This window comes from Oryza brachyantha, chromosome 11, assembly GCF_000231095.2.
Source record: "Oryza brachyantha chromosome 11, ObraRS2, whole genome shotgun sequence".
Taxonomy (NCBI): Eukaryota; Viridiplantae; Streptophyta; class Magnoliopsida; order Poales; family Poaceae; genus Oryza; species Oryza brachyantha.
In genome coordinates this window covers 1,081,869-1,108,068 of record NC_023173.2, presented here as the reverse complement: position 1 = coordinate 1,108,068, position 26,200 = coordinate 1,081,869, and the positions used below count along the sequence as shown (strand labels likewise).

General features: G+C 41.2%; 2 protein-coding genes and 3 pseudogenes across 3 annotated transcripts; 4 read left to right on the top strand and 1 right to left on the bottom strand.

Annotated features, from left to right (window-relative positions):
- The first annotated feature begins 494 nt into the window (after window positions 1-494).
- Window positions 495-4,638, top strand: LOC102720749 (annotated as a pseudogene).
- A 2,991-nt stretch (window positions 4,639-7,629) lies between these two features.
- LOC102720468 (NDR1/HIN1-like protein 13) lies at window positions 7,630-8,968 on the top strand. The gene has a single exon (XM_040529046.1). It carries the CDS (start codon window positions 7,684-7,686, stop codon window positions 8,500-8,502), a length of 819 nt encoding a protein of 272 aa, XP_040384980.1. The 5' UTR covers window positions 7,630-7,683; the 3' UTR covers window positions 8,503-8,968.
- A 1,948-nt stretch (window positions 8,969-10,916) lies between these two features.
- On the bottom strand, window positions 10,917-13,042 carry LOC102720186 (annotated as a pseudogene).
- A 2,230-nt stretch (window positions 13,043-15,272) lies between these two features.
- Window positions 15,273-16,286, top strand: LOC102719905 (annotated as a pseudogene).
- Window positions 16,287-19,157: 2,871 nt separating this feature from the next.
- On the top strand, window positions 19,158-25,861 carry LOC102719625 (actin cytoskeleton-regulatory complex protein pan1-like). Of its 2 annotated transcripts, none has more exons than XM_040528867.1 (8): window positions 19,158-19,302; window positions 19,412-19,632; window positions 21,361-21,608; window positions 21,730-21,903; window positions 22,024-22,180; window positions 22,902-23,041; window positions 23,137-23,172; window positions 24,524-25,861. In XM_040528867.1, exons 2-8 carry the CDS (start codon window positions 19,503-19,505, stop codon window positions 25,382-25,384), a joined length of 1,746 nt encoding a protein of 581 aa, XP_040384801.1. In that variant the 5' UTR covers window positions 19,158-19,302; window positions 19,412-19,502; the 3' UTR covers window positions 25,385-25,861. The 2 variants fall into 2 exon arrangements, with proteins under 2 accessions (XP_040384801.1, XP_040384800.1); XM_040528866.1 differs by having other exon boundaries at window positions 19,382-19,632.
- The last annotated feature ends 339 nt before the right edge of the window (window positions 25,862-26,200 follow it).

The window sequence follows — 26,200 nt, the reverse complement described above, 5'->3', positions numbered from 1 at the left end:
AACTTCTCAGGCATCTGTATGGCTGTGAGATTGTGTTCAGTAACACTGGCGAAAGGCAAAAAATATGACTGTCACATGGAGGTAAACTTTGTTTCTTTCTTCTGTATAAATTGTGTCTGGTTTGGAATCCAGAAAGTGAGGTGAGTCCTCAGGTTAGGTTCATGATTAACACACCACAGATGTACAGCAAATTGTTTACTTACAACTTTATGGCCCAGGACTGAGCTTTTCCTTGTACAGCAGATTACTAAAATGAGCTGAGACTGCTGAGTTGTGTTTGTGTTGGTGTAATACCTTTTTCTGCGTTTTGTTTATCACTTGTGGGTTCCTGATGTAGCACTGGCATGCATTGATCCATAGTTCCATACAGGCTCGCCCCACAGAAAAAAGTGGAGCACACTATGTGCTATCATTGTACTCGGACCATGCTGCTGTCCACGCACATGGAAACAGGTTCAATGGGAGATAGAAGGAAGAGCTCAGTTTGCATCAGTAGATGCAGTTTGGATGCTGAAACCAAGATGGATTAGCTTCTGAAATTTCAGTGACTCACTACTATCCAAGCATTGCCACACGATGGAGAAATACCGACATCTAACTTGTTTAGGCACAGTAATCTGGACAGAGACATGAGCTGTGACTAATATTCTAGAAGGAGTGAGGACTGTGTGGAACGAATGAGGTAAAAGTGAGAGTGACAGCTAAAGATACCAAGACTGCTCTCCACTTTCCCTACAAAACTTCTCTCTCATGGCGGCACTCCAAAGCAAAGAATCCTAGAGAAAAAAAGGAGGCAACCACTGCACCGCAGCTTCCTGTCTCCTTTATTTGGTCTTCCATTGCTTCATGTTGTTGAGGTAGCCTTCCTATTGCCCCCGCTCTGCTCTTCCACGAACACTTGCTTCAGGCTGAGTGTTTCGGTTCTTGGTGCCGTCTCTGCATCCCACAGGTGAGCATGCATTCTGTGTTGTGATATGGTCTTATTTTAGGCTCCATTGTTAGGCTCTTGCGTGGTGAAATACTTTATGCTGTGATATTTCTTAATTTAGCTTTCTGGTGTGGATCTGATCGTCCAATCGTTTTCTAAATCATCTATAAACCTGCTGTAATTTTGATATAATGTTAGATGATCTTGTTTATTTCTTTGTTACTTTCCTCTCTTTTACGGGTTGACAATATAGGATTATAGCCCAGGAATACTGCTGGATTCCGAAATCTGCATTGTTATTAGTGACTACATATTTAAGAAGTGGTGCTTATCCATCTACCTTTTGAATGTTAAACCATTACAGATGAAAAATTTTCTTTAAACATGTCATTTATATAGATCTTGAACTCAAATGAAGTTGGTATGCCACCTTATTTGAGCAGTTTGATTCTCTTGTACATTCTTAAACCTGTGTTTTAAGATAAATCTGTACTTATTCTGAATAATCACGATAATATTATAGTGATAGACTGCTACTCTTTTTCCTTTTACCAGGCCACCTTTTTATTCTAAGGGGAAAATTCAAAGAAGATATATATGGCTTTTGGTAGAAACGACATCATATTGCACATCAAGAGACTAATTTATTCATCTATCAGACTTGGATATCAATGTGCTTGTGATTACCCTATAGTACCTGGTACTGGCATTTTTTTGTTGTTTCTACACAGGCTTTGCCCTTCTCTATTCAATTTCTTGCTGTCTTCATCTCCGGCCTTCCTGTTAACTGCACTTTTACTTGGAGCACTTCTAAGCTATGATGAATCTGTTGTTCCTATTGTTGGAGAGAATCAACAAGCCTTGTCCCTTAAATCCAAGATTTCCATTGCCAACTGTTCAATTGACAAGGTTGAGACAGTTGCTGTCGAGGAGCACTTAGATAACACAACTACTAGCAATGAAGTATATGTCAGGGAGAAAACTTATGAGGGTAATATGCATGGCACTCAGTGTGAAGAGAAAAATGGCACCTACATGACAATTCACACTGTATTAATTGAGGAAATATGTACCAAGGATGGAACTTCTGGCTATGATTTGCAGGATACCCACCAGGGCGGAAAAAATATCACATATATGGAAACAAATACCGTTCCTTGTATGGAGCCTTCAAGTTGTGCCAGCAGAAGTGTAACTGTGGAAACAGAAGAGCACGTTGGAGAGAACAACGAGAAAGTTGAGCTGCAGGAACTTGGAAACATGAATCTTGAAAGTGATAACAGTAAAGTGCAGTATCAGTATCAGTTAGGTGAGTTTATGAGTTCATGTTGGGAACCTGTTATGAGACAGGAGCCACAGGATACTTGTTCTGATTCTGAATCTGATCTTACTGAGAGTTCTTCTCCTGATGCATCAATGACCGACATTATTCCAATGCTTGAAGAGTTGCACCCACTGATAGACTTGCAGACCGGTCTCCCTTCCTTGGCCTCAAAAGACGATTTGAATACTTCTTTGGATGATGATGAAGATGATCTTGAGGAGGATGCTAGCACATATGAAAATGGTTCAGAAGGGAAGACAGATGATGGAAATAACTGGGAGGATGTTATTGATCTTAATTACTTGGATATGGACAATAATAGTAAGCTGGATAGTCTGATGGATCTTCAAAGAGCAAAGAACATCCTGAAATTTGAACTTGACAAGAGATTAATGGACTTGCAAGCAGATGATGCAGTACAGAAAATGGAGTAGGCATCACGCTTCCATGTTCAGGTTCCCTCCATTTCCACATCAAGGCAGATCCCATTTGGTTTTTCAAATGGCTCAGATGAAATAATTGAGTTACCACATCTTCCTGATTCAGCACCATCTTCTCTCCTTCAGCAAAAAAATCTATTTGATTTTTCAGTTGACAAAAATATGGCCCATGATATTCAATTGCAAGAAACTTGGACTCCTCATTCATACTTCTCAGCAAGAGGGCATAGACAGCATGGTAACTTGTATGTGCAGCACTCTACTAGTCTGCATCACAACTGCTTCAAATTGGAGAAAGATGAAATCAGTAAAAAAGATGCTCAGGATAGTCATTTAGACAGTGAAGGGTACAGTGGCAAGTTATTTGGTTCACTGGAAAAACATATTGGTGAAGATATTAAAATATTAAATGCAGCAATTTCAGATGTGGGTGTGTTAGAGGTAAATCATGGAATGGATGAAGGTAACCGAAATGCTGATTCCAGTGATGATATCAATTCATCTCCTATCCAGAAGTATATACAAAGCACATCCGAAGAGAAGGATCCAATTCATGCAGGTAAAACTGTTATTCTAAGTAATGTAATTCAATACCTACTGGAAATGATAATTGAACTGAAATTGATGTCACAGGTATTGAGCAATTAATATTGTCTCCCCCCTACAAGATAAGTAATTCTGATCCACATATCATTGAAGGAAACTCCATTGGGGAATTTAACTCATTATTTAAGTGCCGAATGCTGGAAGTACTAGAGCAATCCATCTCAGAGTCCAGTGTTAGTCAACCCTTGACAGTTAAACTTGAAGATGAATTGAGTGAACCGTTATCTTCAGAGTCTGGGACTGGGACGCCTGTCATTGACGGGTGTTCAATTGAAGATATGGATCAACAATTTGCACAACTCAATGATGAAGCACTGGCAGCTTCTGTGACCCGACATGTCATGATGAACCAATTCAAGAAAAACCAAGTGAAGCTTTACTAGCAGGAAACGGGCATTATTCTGAACTACATCACGAAGGTTCACTGTTGGAATTTACTTTGGATCCACCCGTGCCAAGTGTTAAAAAATCTACTACTGACTTGTTACCTTTACACACTGAGCAACCTGGATGCTTTTCTGTGGCGATGGCGCAAATTCTTGAGGAAAGCTCGATGGAAGACATAGCTGTGGAGTTAGAGGGAGCTCATGATCAAGTGGAGACACATGGTTCATCTGTTCCCACTATCAAGCATTCTGACAGTTCAAGTTGTCAGTTGCATGTTTTTTCATTGGACTCAACAGAAGAGGAATCATGTTTAATTAAGCAACAGGACAATGGATCACATATGAGATGTATTTCAGATGCTACTATTTACAAGACAACGACTACAGAGACTGAAGAAGGTACATCAAACTGAGTTATTGTCTCATTGACTACTATGCTGAGCTTGGTGTTATACAAGCAAGCTCAGTTGGAACTTGGAAGAGATGAACTCGTTCCTCGAGCAAGTTGAAGAAGAGGAACTCAGGAACAAGCACTCATGCGGTGATGCTTGTCTGTTCAGAGCAAGGGTCTGACCAAGATCCAGGAGAGAGTGTGCCTGTGCTTTTGGGCAAAGCAATGGCCATTGCAAAATGAAGATGTCTCAAGATGGTGAGCTAGAGGTGGATAGAGTGGAGCTTCAACTTAGGTGTGCAGGTTATTGAGGCTGACTGAATGTTGAGAGAGAGCCTAAAACAAGGCCCAAACAGCCAATTTTCTTCTGCCCCTTTGGTTGAACTTGGTCTAAGGTGTCTGTACCGGCCTATTTCTCTTGTTAATACAAACTACGCAGCAATCGTGTGTCTTTCTACAAAAATAGTCGGCAATCTGAGATAATTTCAAACAACAGTGGATGTACATTGATATGTTCATGCCGTGCTTTCTTTTCTTGTTTGTTTCTGCTTATTTGGTAATATCGTTTGGCACACAACTACTGACGTTTGAAAATTTATTCTCCTACCAATCTGAGAGGCAAACGATAATATATACCCCTTATTTTTTTTACATCATCTTATTTTTCATATAGATATGCAAAAATACAAGCCATGCTTAAAGTTTTTTTAAACATAAAAAATATATAATTTTTTAATAAAACAAAGATCAAATATATAGATCCAAAAACCAACCGTGTTAAGGCCCTGTTTCTTTAAGCTCGGGATTATTATAATCCAGATTATTGGGAGAAAGCTGAAAGAAACAGAAAATTTATTGAAGTAGCTTATTATAATCTGGAGCCTAACTTATTATAATCTGATAAGCTCATTTAGGTGAGCTTTTTCCAAATTATTGGGTAAAAAATTACCCATCATACCACTCACTCCCTCTTTAGACTTGCAAACCCAATAATCTAGGTTCTAATAATCTCGGAAAGAAACAACTTACAGCTTATTCTACTACAGATTATAACAATCTAGTTTATAGTAATCTGACTCAATAATCTACATTACAATAATCTTAAGCTAAAAGAAACAGTGCCTAAATATAAAATACTGGAGGGAGGGAGTATATATAAAGCTTTTATGAAAGGATGGAGCAACAATGATAGATACAGCATTTTGATAATATTCTTTGCCATGTTATTGAGTGATAAGCATCTAGTTGTGTTACCAGGTATATATTTGGCATATTTTACCAGTTCATGTCCTCTGTGAATGATCCATGAACTCGTAAATCTCTGCAACCAGAATTTTCTTCTTTCCAATAGGCCATCTAGCCATGGAATATAGTCAGAGGACATTAGTTACATTGGCAAAGTGTTAGCGTTCAGCATTCTGGTCAATTGCATTGACTCTGTAGCATTATTCTTTCCATATTAGTTTGGACATTGTAGAAGTCAACCACTAGGCCAACAACAGTGTTGGTCTTGGTGTCATGTTAACTATGTTTATGTACAAACAGCACAAGCTTTTTTTCCAAAACAATGTCAGCTCTGCATCCATCTCCTGCATATGCTTTGAGTTATACATGGCCAAGCTGACCTCGTTCCTTTCTTGATGCAGCTTGATTTCTCTTAAATTGCTAGCTCCGTGCCAAACTGCCAATAACAAAAGTGGAATTCTCTTGCAAGTTGCAGCAGGTGTTTGATCAGCTGCTGTTTGGACTTGGATGGCATTACCTGACAGTTTACAAAACTGAATGTTGTGGCCAAGCGTGCATGGTGGAGTTGTCAAAATGCATTTTCTAACAAGAAAAAAGTGCATCCCTTGGAACTTGGATGGAGGCTTCGAGCTTATGGTTACAGGACAGAAGGGGATATGTTAAATGGATTTGCCTAAACACAACGACAGTGAAACCTGAAACTGCCATTTACTTGGTGAAAATCCATTTTCGGAAGGAGAAAAAGAACAGTAAAAGTGTGAGAGGCTTGATGGCAATTTTTTTATTTTTTAAATATTTTTAATAAATAATTTTATTACTAAACCTCTGGAAAAAATATTTTCGTCGTATGAATCTTTTGGCCATGCCACCAACATTAGTGTGATGAAACAGCTTGCCATGACATTGGCGTGACAAGACTGTCACGCCGACCAGGCTGTGTAGCAGCGTTGTCTTGTCACGCCACCAACACTGGCGTGTCAAAAGGTTCAGTTTTGGAAAAAAATTACCCGGTGGTTTAGTAATAAAATTACTTGCTAAAAATATTTATTTAATAAAAAAATTTCCTTGATGGCACGGCCCGTATGTATTACCAACGTGGAGCCCAGTACGGCCCACTACTCAAGTCCAGCCCATATAAGGCAGTCAAACCAAGAAGCGCTCTGCCTTCGCCGCTCGCCTCACCTGCCTTCACCGGCGCCGGCGCGCCATCGCTCCCGGCGCCGCATTCCGCTCCAAGAATACTCCACGGCGACGAGCGTACGCTGTTCTCTCCGAGAGCCAACTCTCGTTTTCTCCTCTAGTTTCGTGCTCGTCGATCTCGGTTTGTCCCTGGTTTCTTGATTTTGTTGGCAGACTTCCCGGCGAGCTCCTTGCTCCGGCGACAGACGGCGAGGATCGTCGGAGAACCCCGCCCCACCGAGAGGTCTCCACGGCGTCAAGCAGGCTCCGTCCTTGGCGCGACGAGGTAACTCCCATTCTCTCCGTTGATTTCGAGCGCGCTCTTCTCTCTTTGGCTCTGTTCTTGATTCTGCTGTCTTGCCGGCCCTACTTGCTCCGGCGACAGACGGCGAGGATCGTCGGAGTTTAACATATGGTGTTAAACAAAAACGAGCATCGATCAGTTGCTGATCACAACGCTTGCGCCTATTCTTTTTTGTCAAACACCATATTATTTGACCCATTCGTTCACATTCGTAATCAAACCCACGCTACTAGTCATTTTTCTTGATCAAATCAACAAATTATCACACCAACTTCTGCGTACCGTATTAAATGAAAGTAGCACGTCCTCTAACAATGTTAGCAACGGAAAAATGACAGCAAAAGTATTTAATAGTAACGAGTATGAACAGAATCAAAGTGCGAATTTTTAGTATTACTAACTTTAACCCTTTTTAATCACCGTCATTATATGTAGTATTGTAATTTGATCAACAATAACTTTTAATTCATTAGATATAATATACTTCGATGATATAGCGACATAGCGTCTATATAAATATTTAATTTTTTTAAAGAAAGGTTGAATAGTCTATAAATATTGCTCCGTGGCTAATACTCCCTCCGTTCTATAATGTTTGACTTTTTTTTACAATGTTTGACCATTTGTCTTACTCAAAAAATATGAAAATATTATTTATTTTGTTTGTGACTTAATGTATTATAAAAAGAACTTTAAACACGACTTGTTATTTTTTATATTTATACTAAATTTTTATTAAGACAATAGTGAAACGTTGAAAAAAAAGTTAAACGTGTGAGATGACCATTTCCTGCGTGTATTATGTCATATAAATCCGGCGAGCAAGCGACCACTCGGTCACTCGACTCACTCCATTTCGTCGAACACCTCGCCTACCCCCATGGCCGACCGCGTCCACCCCATGCCCGCGCTGCCGTCCTCCTCCCCTCCGCCGGAAGCCACGGAGACCACGCCGCTGCACCCCAGCTTCCGCCGCGCGCCGCCGCCTTCACCGGGCACGTACGTCATCCAAATCCCCAAGGACCAGGTCCTCCGCGTCCCGCCGCCCGACCGCGCGCGCCGCTTCAAGAAGCTGTCCGCGCGCCCGCTGCGCCGCCGTCGGCTCCGCCGCGCGTGCTGCGCCGCCTGCTGCGCGGTGCTCCTCCTGGCCGCCCTCGCCGCCGCCTTCGTCGGCGCCGTCTACCTCATCTTCCGCCCCCGCGCGCCCTCCTTCTCCGTCGCCTCCCTCTCCATCCGCGGCCTCGACGCGCTCACCTCGTCGGCGTCGTTAACGCCGCAAATCGACGCCGCCGTGCGCGCTGACAACGGCGCCAACAAGAAGATCGGCATCGACTACCGCGGCGGCGGGGAGGTCACCGTCTCCTACTCCGGCGAGCAGCTCGCCGGCGGCCCGTGGCCCGCGTTCCACCAGGCGCCGAGGAACGTGACGGTGTTCACCACGGCGTTGACCGGAAAGGACGTGAGCTTCACGGACGAACAGAGGAGGCGGCTCGCCGCGGAGCACGCTGCCGGCGCGGTGCCGCTGACGGTGGAGGCGACGGTGCCGGTGAGGGTGAGGTTCGGGAAGGTGCTGCGGACGTGGACGGTGGACGTGAAGGTGAGGTGCGAGGTGACGGTGGACAAGCTGGCCGACAGGGTGGCGGCGGTGGTGAACAGAGGGTGCAGAGTCAAGGTCCGACCGCTCTGGTGGTGGTGGTGATCGCCGGCGCCGGCGTCGCCGCCCGCCGCTAGCGGTCGGCCGATGGACAGTGCATTAACGGCTACTTCCTACTATAGCTAGTAACAGCTGTGCATTGAACAGAGAGATATTACAGTAGTTATTACCTGTGCATTGAATTAATTTCATAATTTGTATCCAATTTTGAGGTGCATATCTCGAGCTGTTGCCTGTTGGTGAGCAGATTAGTGGATTACCACCAGTGTGACATTTTGCAAACTTTCAGTTGCAGATGTAACTGGTGAAACGCAGATGATCTCTCTCTGTCTTCTGTTGGTACAGATGAAGAATGAATTAATCAGATATTGCTGCGGTAGTTTGTCTCCCAGCAGTAACTAAATGAATTTGTCCGGGTTGTCACTAAAATTCAGTACATTACATTGCTCAGTTACAGATGTAGTGTATGTGATGAAATTTGTGTTACAAATAAGTTTCTGTCACTGTACAAAATAAGCGTAGATTTGATTCTATACGTACGACTCAATTGCATCATCTGTGTACAACTGAAACATTGCAACCATTGATTAGGCAAATAGGGTCAAGTGAGTGGTACTGTAACCGTTGATTAATTAGATCATACATAAGTCGGATGGTTGAGTCGTACACATAGCAATTTCCCTTTAATCTTGCTTTGCCAATTAGATGGCTCCTCCTCCCCTGCATTAAAACAAGGAACAAAGTTACAATTACAGTTGCTTAGTTCCCCTGCGTGTAGCTAACAAGTCAGTCAACTGGTGTCCCTGTGCTGCTAGCTTGGCTTTAACTGGTGTGGTATCAACTTGCCGAGTCGTCATGTACCTTCGCTTTCTTCTTCACTTTTCTTCGTTTGTTCTTGTTCATAACTTGACGATGTGTAATCGTGCTGACGGCAAAAACGAAATCGTCCAAATTGATTGTTGCAAGTTTTCTTCCCCTGTATCTTTTATTCACCAAACCGTAGCATCAGTGTGAAACCTTGTTTGATTGTCCTACTCCAAGGTTATGTTCTAGATGTTGCCATTCATTTGAGAGATTGTTCCTTTTCCAAAAAAAAAAAAATGTTAACTCCGGATTATAAACATTTTAAGAGAAAATAAAGTGTCCCCTTGAATGCTTTCTGAAGATCCATGGTTATGTATTAGTAGCACAGTAATATGATATTGACTATTGAGCTGTCGTCAACACCTTGATTAGTTAATTATAGGAGGGGGATTAATTAAGCAAATGAAACGTAGGGAAATGTAGGTCTGCATGACAGAGTAATTTATAGCTGTAGCTTGTCCTGTAGGATACATATACTACGCTCTTCTCTTGGCAGTTGCTTCCTTCCTACATCTAATATAATCTTAACTAAACACCATCATCTTACTCAAACCGCAATACATATACTTAGCTAATGTGTGTACTATAGTCCTAGCACAGTATGTATGTGTTCACCAATTGGCGTGTTGTGATAACGAGAGCATGGTTGGATGCTTTCGCCTGACTTCATCCCCTGATTTTGTCTAAACAGCGACTGGCCAGCTTCGTGTCGTTCGTGCAAACGCGTGCAACTAGCTGTACGCATGTCTAAGAATTTCCAGCGGAGTGGTTAGTTAGTTACTCATACGTCATACTAACACCGTGTAATCCAAATACCCAATGCAACACTTGAATCATGCATATGCAAGAAACAATCCTTTTAAAATATGGGAAAATGCAAACACCCCTACAAATTAGTTCTAAGTTTCCTACGGTTGTATTTCAGCTCCAGAAAGACGACAAGAGACACGCTAAAGGCCTACGGAGCATGACAGTTTGAAAGAATAAAGAGAAATCAACAAAACAACGGAATGCGAGGGATGGGGTGACTTGTATGGGGGTTTATGTGCAAGATTGAGTTACAGGAGGAGCATGGCAGTTTAAGAATAAGTAGAAATCAATTAAAAAAACACAACAATGGGGGAGGGGGTGACGTATTTGGTTTTTCTCTTAAAACTAATAGCACCCATCTTTCTTTTATTTTATTCTTTTGCCCTACCACATGCGAGCTACATATATGTATATATACACATACTAGTAGTATGTACCTCCGCTGCGTCAGAAAGTATAATACGTCCCCATCAAAAATAAAAGGCTAATGAAGAGTACGTCAAGCTATTCGAATAGTCAAGCCATCACATAAGAAAGTACTTCTGAACTGGCTGGCGAGGTTCAGGAAAACTAGAACCCTGAAACCTGCCTCTCTGTTCTCCTTTTTCGGTCTTCCTCTGATACCTCCATTCTCTGTTTATACCACAAGTTAGCAATCACACAATGCCGTGAGATAAACAAAGAAGCAAGCAATAGAAAAGATCACAACAGCATGCATGAAGCTAACATCAACACGAAAGAGAGCCCATCCTAACAGTAAACTGAGTTGTCACATCCAGGCTTGATTTGTCAAATGAAAGCATTAAGCTTCCAATAAGATTTAGGAGTTAGTGTCTTAGCGACAAGAGCATCCTAAAGCTATATATTCGTCCCGAACTAGAAGTTGCAACTTTGCCTGCCACTTCAAAAGGATTACCTAATGCTACTGTCTGTACATGACAAAAGGAACCTGCAAATCTCATTAGCAAGAACAGAACAATCTCATCAGTTCTTCCTTCTCTTAGATGCCCTGGTTGGCTGTGAAGGTCCTGCAGATCGTACCTCCTCGACAGCTTCAGCTTTAGTGCTTCTCAAACTCCTCCTTGTCATCCTCGCTGATGGGCCTGTTCTTTCATTTTCTTCCACCAGTTCAGATTTGACTGCTCTGGTTCTAGTCCTTGAACGACGATTGGCTGATGGGACCTGATCTTCCTCAGGTTCGTTAGCTTGCTCAGCACCATCATCTTCAACCTCCGACCGAGGCCATTCGGTACCACAACCACGACAGGCTCTTGAGGCCTACATACACATAGATTTAGCAGCCCATTTCTATTCACACGTGTAGCAGTGGAATTAAAAATAGCTAATTACCTTTCTCTGTGAAAATTTCTTCTTCAAACAGTACTCATGAATTCTTACATTGCATCCCTCATTAGGACACGTCGATGCCTGTTTTCAAACATAAAAAATAACAGAGATACAGAAACAACAACATTAGTGGAATATATGACCATGCGTAACAAAATAAAGGCAAACGCAAAAATCATAATCACATATTCACACCTTTATACCAGCTTCGTTGCAGACCTCACACGATGGGATGTCATTATTGCGGAACCAGCTTCGGAGATCAAGAAATGATCGTATGCCAAGACCAATCTTGCCTGTGGGAGTGTATGACAGCCAACGATCTTGTATGAGTTCATTAAGGGTTTTCTCCTTTTGGGACAATGAGAAGTTAGTAATGGAAGTAGGCAGACGAGATTGACTGTCATGTGACTGTGAACCATCTGCAATTACGACGTGGGGAGCAGAAAACCAAATAATTCTTTCATTTGCGGCAGCATCATAAAAGTTTGCAACAGTAAACGTGTAAAGCTTTGCTCAAACAGAAACAAAAGCTCCCAGAATGATTGTTACACTAAGCCTGGTTATCGATCCGCGTGTTAAGAGCGTCAATATTGGTTATGCTCCCATCATTTGCAGCTTCATGAATTATTGCTTCCAACTGCCAAGAACCATTGTTGATACAGTTAAATGGATATATCAAATGCTAGATTGAGCTAGATAACAAAAAGCAAAGTGATTGCATACCAATCCCTTGTAGAACGCAATCTGTGGCACGGAATACTTTGATCCAAGCTTTGATTCTTCATCGGCAATGTTGTTGACCACTCCATAATACACTGTACCGTCATACTGGTGTATGCATGCTCGTAACTCAAACTGCAAGTATGAGAGCTCCTTGTTGATCTTGAGGAGTGTATCGTTGAACAGTTGCTGATGAGTGGCTGCAAGCCATTATAGAGAACATAAGTGATCGAAAATCAGTTAGGGGATAAGGGGATAGTCACACTCAGACCAGACCAAACCAGACTGAGGTCATATAAAATTACCCTTGGCATTGTTATGATTGGATAATAACACTAGCTGATTAAACCAGGCTTGAACCGAATATGAGATTACGTTAAATTAAGAGAAGCTTGGACCAGCAAAGGTAACGTTCCTTCAAGTAAACAGCAATTCCTAGAGGGGCAATACGTCGAACACCTGTGGTGCGAGTAATGGGAGCAAGGAGTGGGAACAGCAGGAGAAAAATAAAGTAGCAGCAAGTGGAGAAGCATACATACCAGGGTACTTGCCGCCGGAGACGGCGGCGAAGAGGGCGTGGAAGTCGCGCTCCGAGAGGGGCCCGCGGGAAAGCAGCGCCCTGCAGCAGCGTGTGGTGGCGCCACGAGAGCGGCGGCATCGCTGTCCCCCTCCCCTCCCTCGACGCTGGATCGATTTGGTAAACTAGAAGAATGGGAGGGAGATGAAATGAAGGAATCCTAGCAAGAGCAGGAGCAGAAGGGAGGGAGCAAATCGAATCGATGCCTCGCTGAGCGAGGTGGGGAAATTTTCGGCGGTTGGCGGGAAGGAGACGCGGGAAGTGATTGACAGGATCAGGACGTCATGACATGTTGGTTGCGGTTGGTGTGTGCAAGCCGAATATAATGGATTTTTTTAATTTTTAATTTTATTAAATACTATAAAATTATCCGTGCGTTGCTACGGGTAAAAATAATTGTAACTAGTACGATGGCCCGCGCATGTTGTGCGACTAGTATCGTTATAAATTCTATCTATACAGGGTCTCTTTTATTTTTAATTGATCTTTATTTTTTAATTCTGAAATTATATTTCTAATTAGATTCTTTTTTATTAAACATAGACTTTGAAATTGTATTTCTAATCAGATTCTTTTTGTTTTTATTAACGTGGGATTTTTGAGCTTATTAGAATGAACATGCTACATCAAAAGTGTAGTAGAGATCTATTACTTAGACTTGAGATATATAGAAACATAATTATATGCAGCTAGTAATACAGTAATGCATTATAAACAACACACCGCCACCATCATCACGCCGTTGTTGTCCGACTCCTTTTCTTTCTTTTTATCGATATCGATTTGTCCGATTGATCAAACTTTTCTTTTGTTTGTTTGATTTATTTTCTTTTTTTCTTTGATTAATCTCAGAATTTAGAGACAACATGGAAGCTTATTTTTCAATTGCTTTATATATATATATAATAGATTGTACATAAGTACTAAAGGAAAGAACAATTATTAGTAGATATAGCAAAAAAATACCAGTGCACTTGTCAAGTTAATTTTAATTGTACAAATTAAAATAACTTATAAAATAAGTTTTGAAAATAAATTGTGTGGTGTGTCAAAATAGTAAATTACGGTCAAAATATAATTAATTTGAGAAATATTCGTTGCGCCAAAAAGCTTATATTTGATAATATTAAATTGTGTTAAACATCATAAAAAATAAATAAGATGGGTGGTATTTTGACTGTAAAGAAAGACGGAGGCACACTAAACCCTATTAACAATTTTCAACCAAGTTCTCTCCGATCTCCTTATTTTCTTTTAAAAAACAGGCAAATGCCTCGTTGGTTAGTTTGCAGCTAGCCAAAAATTAAAAATAAACAGGCGACTGCATCGTCGGTTTGCTTGGCAGCTAGCGGAAACGAAAATAAATATAGATAATCGGACCCCAGACCTCTTTCCTACAGTGGATAGGCTTACCACTGGACCACCAACTCGTTTTGTAAACTGATCAGGCGCGAGCGTTCTACATATTGTCACAGCACAGTACACGGACGACGAACGAAATTCATACCAAAATCGTTATGGCTTTCTATAATAGTATAGATAAATAGTATTATAAAATTATTTTTGTTTTCAAGATTTATAAATCTAACCTCCTGTCATCCCCTAGAGGAGGACAGAAAGGTGATGTGGCAACCAACGGTGAGGGAGCCAGGACAGGCGTTGACGGCATGGGGGCAATTTTATAATTTGGCCCCTTGCCGCCTTCAAATTGCAAAATTTCTGCTTGCGCTCGGGAACTTGTTGATTGAACTGTGGTTTCGTACATATAACATATAACATATGTAATTATTTAATTATAAGTATTAACTTAGCTCAGTGGTCACCGCGACTCTCTTAAACTTTCTGATCGGCAAAAATAGGAGAAAATGTTTTGTCTTGGAGGATCAAAGAAAATATGCTTATGTGAAAATTCAACCTCTAGTCTCTGGGATAGAAAAGAGGGACAGTGACTACTAAGCCAAGTAGTACTTGTGATTAAGCAATTACATACGTTATACATATATATATCAAACCACGGTTTAATCGAAAAGTTCTCGGGCACGAGCAGCAATTTTGTATTTTTGCATAAAACCCCTTGAGCTAAACGCAAAAATTCGCCAAGCCGCCGTCATTGCCTTCACTGTCGTCTGTCGCGCCGTGTGCCACGTGGGCTTCCGTCCTCCTAGAGGGCGGAAGGGGGTTTGATCTGTGATTTTTTAAATAAAAATTCAAATTTGTGAATTATTTTTAATAAATAAAATTAAAAATCCAAAAAAATCGAATATAATCCCCATGTACATGGGCCCGTCCACTTCTGTGGGTGACGAAGCAGCCCGTTTTGTGTAAGGAGGCCAGGACAAGGGAAACTCGAAATGTTGCATGGGCCTGTAGTGTACTACAGTACTAGTACTAGTGTAGTTGTAGTGTAGCGTAGTTAGTATAGAAGATATTTTTGTTTAACACTTTGACTCCCTCACTCTCATTGATTGGTTGTGCATGCATGAGTCGATCTCGACCTCTGCTTTTTTTCTGGAGTGCTAACGTACGTCACACATTTGTGTTGCAGTGCAAAGCAGCCAGACCAATCTCTTGCAGGCAGCTTCATTCTGCACCCATGGCGCCGGCGGTGGCGCCCTCCTCGCGCCTTCTTCTGCCGCAACTGTGCGGGGCCACCACACAGAGGAAACTGTTGCCGGCGGCGGACGGTCTCTTGCACCACGCCCACCCACCACTGCTTCAACAACAACAACAGCAGCGTCGTCCCGACCTCCGGTGCCGCCGCCGCCTGCTCACAGCGCGGGGTGAGTACGACTACAACAACTCTGCCCACGAAGAAGAAGAAGAGGAGTCGTCACCGGAAGCTACTGGTGGCTTCGGCACGGCGGTGGCGCTGTTCAACGGCGGGGACTTCCACGCGTGCCACGACGTGGTGGAGGAGCTCTGGTACACCGCCGAGGAGCCCACGCGGACGCTGCTTCATGGCCTCCTCCAGTGCGCCGTCGGCTTCCACCACCTCTTCAACTAGGTACCGTCTCCTTCTCCGTGTGCCTTACTACTAATCATAAGCAACTTGTGATGTGATTAGACATGACAGTGTGTCACGGTGTGCGGCAGAACCACCGTGGCGCCATGATGGAGCTCGGGGAAGGCCTCTGCAAGCTCCGCAAGCTACGCCACGACGACGACGCCGCCATGATCCCCTTCTGTCGCTTCTAGGAGGAGGTCACGGCGTGCACCGAGGATCTCTGCCTAACCATGGATGGCTCCGTGAGCTCCTACCAGCTGCTCGGCAACTTCGCCAAGGGCCAACAGCTCTACCGCCTGCAACTGCAAGCAGATGGAGATGGCATTCTAAGCATAGTCTTCTCTGCCGCATCCGATTCATGCGTGAAGCTCCCGACGTTGAGCGTCACGGAGCAACATCTAGCAGCGCTTCAATGCATTAGTTCTTTTTTTTGTTTATAGATCAGGTTTAATTTGGTATTCGGATCCGTTTGATTACAAGTTACTAGCTCTGTATAGTACTTTGGAAATGAGGAATTTTAACAAAATGAGCTGCATAGTGTACAGTTTCATTGGTTTACCTGTTTCTACTGTTTTTTCTCTGTTTTCTTCGGTCTGTATAAGTTGTGACTAGATTCAATGAGGCCACTGAACGAGTTTTTTGAATTTTGGATTTTATTTATTAAATTTTTATAAATTTAATTATGTATTTCAAAAAATCACAAAACTAACCTCCTGTTGCCCTCTAGGAGAGCGGAAATGTGACGTGGCAAACTGCCACTCGGCCGCGAGGGACGGCCAAAAACGAGAGGGCGGCAAAGGGCTAAATGTAAAATTCGTTGTGCCACCTGGCAATTTTGCGATTGAACAGAGATTTTTTTGATTGAACCACGGTTTGATACATAGGTGTATAACGTATGTAATTATTTAATCACAAGTAATACCGCTTAGTGGTATCTCCTATGAGGATTCAACATCTGGCCTCCTAGATAGAAGAGTGGGACAATGACCACTGAACCAAGATAATACTTGTAATTAAACAATTTAATATATTATACATATATGTATCTTAAATCGCAAAATTCCCAAGCAGCACCGTGAATTTTACATTTAGCCTGCCGCCCTTAACGTAAAATTGGTCGTGCCATCGTTTCCGGTCGTCTCTCGCAGCCAAGTGGCCGTTTGCCACGTCACCTTTCCGTCCTTCTAGAGTGGTAGGAGGTTAGTTTTGTGATTTTCTCAAATGCAAAATTTAATTTATAAATTATTTAATAAATAAATTCAAAAATTCAAAAAATTGCCATTTAGCATAATGTGAGTGATAGATGACCGTAAGGCCCATGACAAGCATTTGGCCCGACTCAAACATGGCATGTCACGACTGGTGGTGTCGGGCCCATGCCGGCCTGGTTCAATGGTTAGGCCGTGTCTAGGCCAATGCGTTGGAGTAGTTGGACGACCCGATACAACATGGTCCGATAAGCAGTAAAGAAAATAGTTGGAAAAGGAGTTCATAATGAATTTGGCTCCAAAAATATCAATGTTGTACTTGTATGTTATACGTGAAGATTTGGTTCTGTACATACAGCAAAAGCTAAGATACATCATCCTCTACACACCAATATATCAAAACAGTTAATGAGTTTGGCTTTAAAAATTATCAGTATTGTACTTGTACGTACATCGTATATCGTATATAGTATTACACATGTTTTATATTATAAGTTTTTTCAGACTTGTCTAATTCATCGGTTGATGAATATATATAATTTGTATATATGTCTAGACTTATTGTATTCATATAAAACCAAGGTAAGATAACAAAGTCTTACGGTGTGAAACTGAGCAAATAGCTAACAAGAAAGCAATCATCTCTTTGCTCCCTTATCTTTTATTATCTCCATTTTAAAATACACGATGTTAATTTTTAAATATATATTTAGATCATTTGGCTATTTCAAAAGTTCATGTAAGTATCATTTATTTCATTATGACATGTTTTATCATTTAGTATACTTTATAGCCATGTTCCTTCTTAAGGGAACTTCTGCTTATTTCCACGAGCATGCTTTCTAAATTACTAAAAATTTATTTAAAAATAATATTAAAAATGGAGGAGCACATGATTACTATCTCTGTTCTAAACAGACATATAAATATGTTAATACTGAAAACCGGTCAGCATAAATGGACATAAAGTTCATATCTAGTTCAAGAGCTCACTCGGAATGTATGAATTTTTATAGAATTTTCATGGTTGTTAGTTTAATTATCATGAAATTTCTCAAAAAAAGTCCTCTATTCTAAGCCCTAAATCTAGAAAGTTCATATTATTAGTATTATTATGTAATTAGGGGTGTTTATTTAACTTTTTCAGGTAAAGACCAACCAACATATCTACACAATAAAAATAATCCGTTTATAACTACACCACCAACTTCTAACTGAAATAGGTATAAAAAGTCTATGTGAAAGATTTGTTCATATAGTAGGGAATAAATAATAAACAAAATTAGCTTGAATAGTTACAGTGTATAGATATTACCTTTAACATTTAGTGAAATACTAGCGGACGACAGTTTGTCTGGATGGGAGCATCGGTGGTGCCGCTTCTCCTCCATTTAGCGCGCTGCTCCTTTGTCTGCTGGCGTAGCTTTCCCGTGCTCCTCCCCACCGATGCTCTCCCCACGCTCATGCCGTCACCGGCGCCGTCCTCTGTCGCGTTTTCATGTCGGGCGACTCCCTTCTGTCAGGCGCTGATGTCTACCTGTGACGCTGATCTCTATCCACACCGCTCTCTTCCGCCAGCCTCCTCGTCGGCGTCGATCTTTGTCTGCCCTCCATGCCTCCCTGCACTCTGCCACGTCATTCGTGCTGCCTTCGTCGTGTGGCGCTATGATACCAGATGATATCAGTTTTACCACATGATACCAATTGGAGGCCGTCGGATGCTTGAGGCGGCGGAGATGAGAGGTGCGCAGACGTTGTCTTTTTTTTATGTTTACCGTTCGAACGGTATCCCGTGGTGTAGCCGGGCTCTAACATTTATTGTTTTGTAAAATCTTTATGTTTTGCTAGAAATAATTGAAAGTAGAGTAACCATATCTAACCGTTACGTATGACTATGATGGTATGTCGTAACTATGTTTATTTAGCCAATATTATAGTAAAAAAAGAGTGCACACTACACAATTTAATGTCTTTTAAGCCTATTTTAAATAGTGGATTATTTTAAGCGTACTTTTAAATCTCACGAGAATAATGACAAGAGTAATATTTATATTTAGTTTACTTCTATATCTTTAAAACAAAAATCCAATGATATTTATAATTAATGCTTCAGTATTTTTTTTTTCACCATACGGTGATGTCGTGGACTTGTGGCGTGAAAAACCCTCACCCCTTGAATCCCAAGAGCGAGCGAACACGCAGCACGGAAAAGGGGAAAAAAAAACCAAACCCTCTCCTCCTCCTACCTCTCCCTCCCCACGCCGCACTCTTCGCCGGCGGCAAATTCAAGCTGAGGAGCTCGCCACCGAGAGGTACGCACCACGCACCACCCCCCTCCCCCTTCCCAGAACCTCCCAACCTTCAATCTCTCACCTCAAATTCCTAATTCAGGTCGCGTTCCTTTGGTATTTTCCGCGCCAGGATTGCCTCGATCTTGCCCGCCCAACAAGCATAAATTTCTTCCCGTGGATTAGCTTCTTCGCGAGGGGCGGAGTTCGCCCTCGCCTTCGTGATGGCGGATACGAAGGCGGACGCAAAACCGGAAAATACAGGCGGCGGCGGCGGCGGCAGCGGCTCGTTCAGCGAGCAGGCGTTTGTCGAGAAGCTCAACAAGCTCAACAACACAGCAACTAGGATCCAGAGTATCCTTTGTTTCCGCTTTCTTTCTTTCTCGTGTGCTTGCAAATTTGGTCGCTCGGACCTTATCTTTCTCGTAGTATTGATTGATTTACTGTTCCGGATGAATATAACCCTAAATTCCAATGTGGATTGGTACAACTGACCTAGGATATCAACTTGGCGTTCCGTATATCGGTCCTTGCACTGTTTGTTTGGTTAATATTCACCTTCTTCTGTTCCAAATAGTGCTTATTGCTGTTAGACTGCATCGTGTTTCACTTATTGGTACTTAACTACTTATTGATGCAATATGAACAAGTCAGTGTGACCAATGTTACTGTAGCTTCTGGATCATTCTTTTGGGCATATTTTGATGTATTGTTTTTGAGAAAATTCAATTAATGCCATTGACAAGCGCACCCTTCCAAGAAATGGCATCGACGGATGCAACTTCCAGAAAATGCCATGGTACAAGCACGTTTGTCCAAGAAATATCATTGCCATTAGGGTTTCATCGATCTTTCCATCCAAAAATGTGATGGGGTTAACAGAGATGAATGGATGAAACCCTAACAGTGATGACATTTCTTAGACAAATAGACTCGTACAATGACATTTTCTAGAAGTTGTGTCCGTCGATGGCATTTCTTGGAATAAAGCACTTGTCAATGGCAATTTGTTAGATTTACTTGTTCTTTTATATAGATCTAAATAAAGGAGCCTGTCTAACATTTGGATTTCTTATCAGTGTTATGGTGTGTCTGCAATCAAGTTTGTATAACATTGTTTTATTTGGGGCAATTGCAAATTTGCCACTAGTTTGAATCGTTATTGCAAAACAGCCAATGCATGCTTTCCTTTCTTTTGTAGTTTTGTGTTTCTTGGGAAAATATGTTTTTCACCATCTTTTGAGGATGCTTATATTTAGAAAAATAACAAATGTTGGCATGAACTGTGAGGTGGTTGTGTTACAATGAGCAGCATTTTCTGATTGATGTGTAACACTCTGTTTCTTTCTTGGAAAAAAATGTTTTTCAACGTCTTTTGAGGATGACTGTATTTAGAGATTCACAAATAATTATTATGAGCATTAGGGCTTTGTGTTACATTGTAGTATTATTTTTTAGATTATCTACTTATCTAGGTTTCTTGTACACAGTACACTGGAGGAGAATTGCTTTCCCACACAGTTTACAAATTGATGAGCGGAACTGATCATATGCCACATGCTTTGGTTCCTTTTGGTTGTTTCTATTAGGGTATTGGTATTATAGTACAGCATTTTTTTAATCTCTTGACTGCTTCTTAAACTATCTTTCTGGAATTGATTTTTCTGATGGTATCTATTAATCTATGTTCAAAAGAGTGTGGTAGCATTTTGTTGCTCTAAGGCTGTATTGGAAAATGGAGAAACAGCATTTTATTAATTTATGGCCATTTATCTTCATTTCTAAGTCAGTTAATTAGTTAGGTCGGGACGTATCATACATTGTCATCAATTAAACAAACCAGAAATTGCTTTTTTTTTTTTGGTCATTTAAAGAAGAATGGAAGCTTTTACGCAACTACGTGATGATTATATCATGTCTTCTTGTTTACATATTAGGAACTCGAAGCTCTATGTAGCATCTTCTGAGCAAGTCTTACCACATACATTTTACAGATAGTCATGATACCAATTTTCTGCAGCATATTTTTAACCATAGCATTTAGATTGCAGTAGCTTGCCTGTTTCCTTAATTCTTAAGCAGCACTTTCGAATTGGTGCATTTTTCACCGAAAGAGAGCCAGAAAGGTTGTTGATACATGGGAGAAGCAGTACAATAGTGCAAATAAGGATAAGAAAGTATCATTCCTCTATCTGTCAAATGATATCCTGCAAAACAGTAAACGCAAGGGAGGAGAGTTTGTGAATGAATTCTGGAGGGTTCTTCCTGGATTACTGAAAGATTTTTATGTCAATGGGGGAGAAGATGGAAAGAAAGTCGTTGGAAGGCTAGTAAGTTATTCTTAATTTCTTGTTACATTTTTAATGGTTGGAATTGTCTATATACTTTATTGTTTCTATTACAAGAACAAAACCTGAAAAGTAAAAAAAATCTTTATATTTACAATTACAGATAGGGATTTGGGATGAGCGCAAGGTGTTTGGAACCCGTATTGAAGGTCTGAAAGATGAAATTCTTGGTGGCAGTACTCATGCAGTGGGTAGTAATGGCAATAGTTCAAATCCAAGCTCCAACCCCTCTTCAGTTTCCAAAGCTGTACGGAAAGATTCTGGTACAACAACAAAAGTAAGTTTCTAGCTCTTGACCTGTGCCAAAGAAAAAAAACGTTTTCTTGTGCTGAGGATGGATTCAGTATATTGTGACGAATTTGAGAGAGCTATTTTTGTTGTTTGTCTTTTCATGTAGAAACTTACTGTTGGGGGGATGCCAGAAAAGATTGTAACTGCATACCAATCTGTGCTTGATCAGCATTTTGATGAAGACACAGCTTTAAACAAATGCAATAGTGCTGTTAGTTTTTTGGATAGGATGGATAAAGATGTAGACGATGCTTGTACTCAAGGTAAAGGATTTTTCTCATCTCACTAGGTCTGTTATATTATGGAAATCTATCATTGATTAATACCTTGGCCTGTATCACATCATAATTATTCCAGAGCTATTTTACTTCCAGTTCCATCATGTCCTTAATCCATTTGAGATGTAGTCTTGGCTCTTGAGAAAGGAAATTAACACAGTATTTACACTGATCTTCTATGTAAATTCTAGACCAAACCAACATCTTAAATACATAAAAATGATCTAGCATGTTGACAGAGAATTGCTGTATATAATTTTATAATCATCTCTGAAAAAAATATAATGACATGATTGCAGCATGCCAAAGGAAAGAAGTTTGGCATATTTGTTTTTGCAAGTGTTAGTCTAGCATACATATTCTTTTCGGTGAAGCACATCCAGCAGCTTAACATGTTGTTTTACATTGACATAGTTCCTTGAGTTCTGGATGGTGCCTGCTATACCATAATTATGGATTGTTTGCTATCCTCAAATTTGACTTAATGTTTTGATGAGTTACAGAACGAAAAATGAAAATATTGTACTGCAAAGTTTACTATTAAAAATGCTCCTTAGCTCTGATAATATGAGACCTAAATTTCTGTATTTACAAAATTGGTCACTGGATGTGAAGCGATGATGCTTTGACACTGTAATGTTTTCACATAAATTCTTGATTAAAAATCTATGCACTTATGATGCCTTACTCCTTTTCTATTTCATAGGTATTCAGCAAGCATCACCCTTGATTTCTGATCTTCAAGGCCAGGAAGCAGTCCTGAAGCAGTGCATTGAGCAACTTGAAAGCGTCAACATGGCTAGAATAACCCTAATCAACAAACTAAGAGAAGCCCTCACCGAACAGGTCTTGAGCATCTTTTACATTTCTTTCAAATGTTCTGCCTCAATGGCATAAGATTGCGTTCATAGCTTCATGCTTTTTTTGTTTTTATATAACAGGAAGCAAAGTCGGAGCTTCTTCGCAATCAGTTACATGTAAGGATTATTCTTTTATACATTCTCACTTGTTATTGTCCTTGTCATTGCTTCATCTTTCACTGCACAGTCACTTTCGATCATTCTATTTCTTATGCCATGTCTGTTCTTGCCCAATTATAGTGAAATTTTAGGATCAAACTGCACCATTATGCCGAGTATTTTCATGGACCCATAAGCTTTTGTATTACAGTGTCTGCTTACTGAGCCAACCATTTTCCCCATGCCACAAGGTGCTATAACCACTTTTTGATGCCGCAGCTTAAGATGCCCTGTTGAATCCACGAGACCATGACATGTGTACACAATTTGAGCTTTGCTTTGTTGAGTACATCCATTCATGAATTTATGTCCACATGTCCAGGCTCAATACAGCGAGGAAAGGCAAAAACAAACATGGGAACACATAGAGATGCACACTCTCCCTCCGTCCCAAAATACAATAAGTTTTAGAGTTAGATATAAGGAAGTAGGTGAAATTAAATAGGGGAAGGCCATGATTGGTTGAGAGAAATTGAATAGGGAAAGTAGGTGGAGAAATTGAAAGGTGGAAGGTTGTGATTGGTTGAGAAGTAGGTTAAGTTATATTTTGGGACAAATTTTGAATGTTAGAAGTTGCTATATTTTGGGATGGAGGGAGTACATGCTCCAACACAAAAAAAAAAAAAGCCTCTAAACTGGAGTTATTGCTTAAAATTCTCTCAAAGACAGATGCTGAGTCTGCTGTACAATTCAGCTTTATGACAGAAGCACTAGAGCAACCATGGTCTGCCAATCTAGTACCCTGCTTCAAGCACGAACCTGCTTCCTAAAAGTTCCCGTTGCAACCCTGAGGCCTCTTCTGGATTACAAGGCAATATGCCGTTTCCTACTTAGACTGCTTCCCGGTTCCAACTTATATTTGCTTATGTATGACATTCCTCTCTTTATCTGTTACAAGAGACATACTATGTAATGCGCCAGTACATTGGGTCATCTGATCCATCTCTACAGCATCAGCTATCAGTTAAAGTGGCTTTTGCATGTGCTAATAGAAAGATGTGACTGCACTGCAGTGATGTACTCATGCATATGCATTGCTATTGATCACAGGTTCTAAATAGTTAACCTGCTAACTCCTTGGTCCAAACAAGTGCCATGCCATTGCATATTAAGTTAGAATATTTTCAAACAAATTTCTGCTCCCATATATAGCATCCTATCCGCTGGCCTTTGTTGATGTTGCTATCTACCATCTCAATTAAGATCATGGCATCTTTCCTGCCACGGTAGGGGTATTTTAGGCTTTAAGCAGCTACTGGAGAAACTAGTAGAATAATTTTTTGCTTACTCCTGATTTAATTGACAACAGGTTGCTCGAGCAAAGGCTGACCATGCCATGCAACTAAGACAACGACTTGGTGTTGCCCTGAACAATGGTGCAGGGTCTTGTTCCAGTCCACTAATGGTTACGCTTCCACCAGGACAAACAACTGCCATGATGCAGAATTCAGCAGCAATGCCAATATTTCCCCAGTTTCAATCACTGCATCCAGCAACCTCACTTCCTGCCACGTCTAGTGCTGTTGGCGATGAGCCCAAAAAAACTGCAGCAGCTATGGCAGATAAGCTTGCATCTTTGTCAGCTCCTGAGAAGGTGCTCTCTTCCATTTTCTCGTCCCTCGCGGCTGAACAAGCAAGGAATGGTGGTTCAGCTTCTGGAGATCTCTCTGCAGGACCTCCAGGATTTGAGAGCAATAAGAAGCCAAGGGTTGAGAACCCCATACATGGCAGTGACATGGGTGCTTCCTCATATTTTGGGCAAGTGCCACAGGTGCAACAACAGATTGGAGCAACGCCTGTTCTTGGAGGCACACAGGCAAACCAAGCACCTGGTTCATTTCCACCACCACCGCCTCCATTACCTCTTCTGCCACAATTCGGTCAAAATACTGGAGGAATGTTTGGAATTGGACCTTTTGGGATGGTGAGCGGCTCTGCTCCGCCTCCGCCTCCACTGCCCAACATTATGTCAGCAGGCTTTCCAAGACCAAGTGGACTGCCACCTCCACCTCTGCTTTCACAATCTCAGAACCAGAGCCAGCCCCAGCAGCAGCAGTCTCCGCAGGCACCACAGCAATCACCGACCTCAACTGGATTTTTTCCACCACCAGGTGCTGGGTTCTTCCCACCAGTGCAGGTTCAGCAGTCTCCATCTGTCCAACGGCAATGATGATTCTACAACAATTGTCAGGTTATAAAGGAAGCACCTTGTGCTAACTTTGTATATTAAGAATAATCCCCAAGGATTGGTCTGATATATAGTTGGCGAGTCATGTGTCGTGAAGCAGGATTAATGCTTATGAATTGGGAAAATTTGTAGGATAGGCTTGCGGCTTATGCGATGTATAACTGTTCCTTTTGGTCTGAAGAGTTTGTTGAACTCTTGGTTATGTGAAGTAGCTTAGACTTTTCTCTCTTTTGCATAGCCTGATCTTATTAGTCCTGAGACAAACAAGCGTTGGCATTACATTGTTACTTGAAGAGCTGCCCAAGTGAGAACCTTTTTTGGGCTCCTCATGGGTAGAACTTACCTGTGGTTTTGTTAGTTTGCTAGAGAAGCCACATATCCATATATATATCTTTACCTGAAGCTGTTAACTGCAAATATTTGTCACGTTCAAGTTTATTTGTTCATTTATTTTATTAATACAAATGTATGCAAATTTTCTGTTTGCGTTTCCTTTATTGATCCTGAGAATGTGGTGGCTTCGTTAGCTCAGAGGAAGGGAGGTTAGTTTGCATTGTGAATAAAACAAGCCCTCTGTGGAAAGCTTAGTTTCCCACAGTAATAGTAAGCCAGTAGTAATATATTTGATGGGTGCTTCAGGTATATATAAACTCAACTTTGATACAAGGCATCATGAGCAATTATGGACCAGTAATAATACACACTGCTGTTTGTGTTGATTTTGTTCAAGTCCAGGCAATGAGGCAATAGCTCGTGAAACAGAAAGGATTGCTGGTAGTGAGTCTAGTGACAGATAGG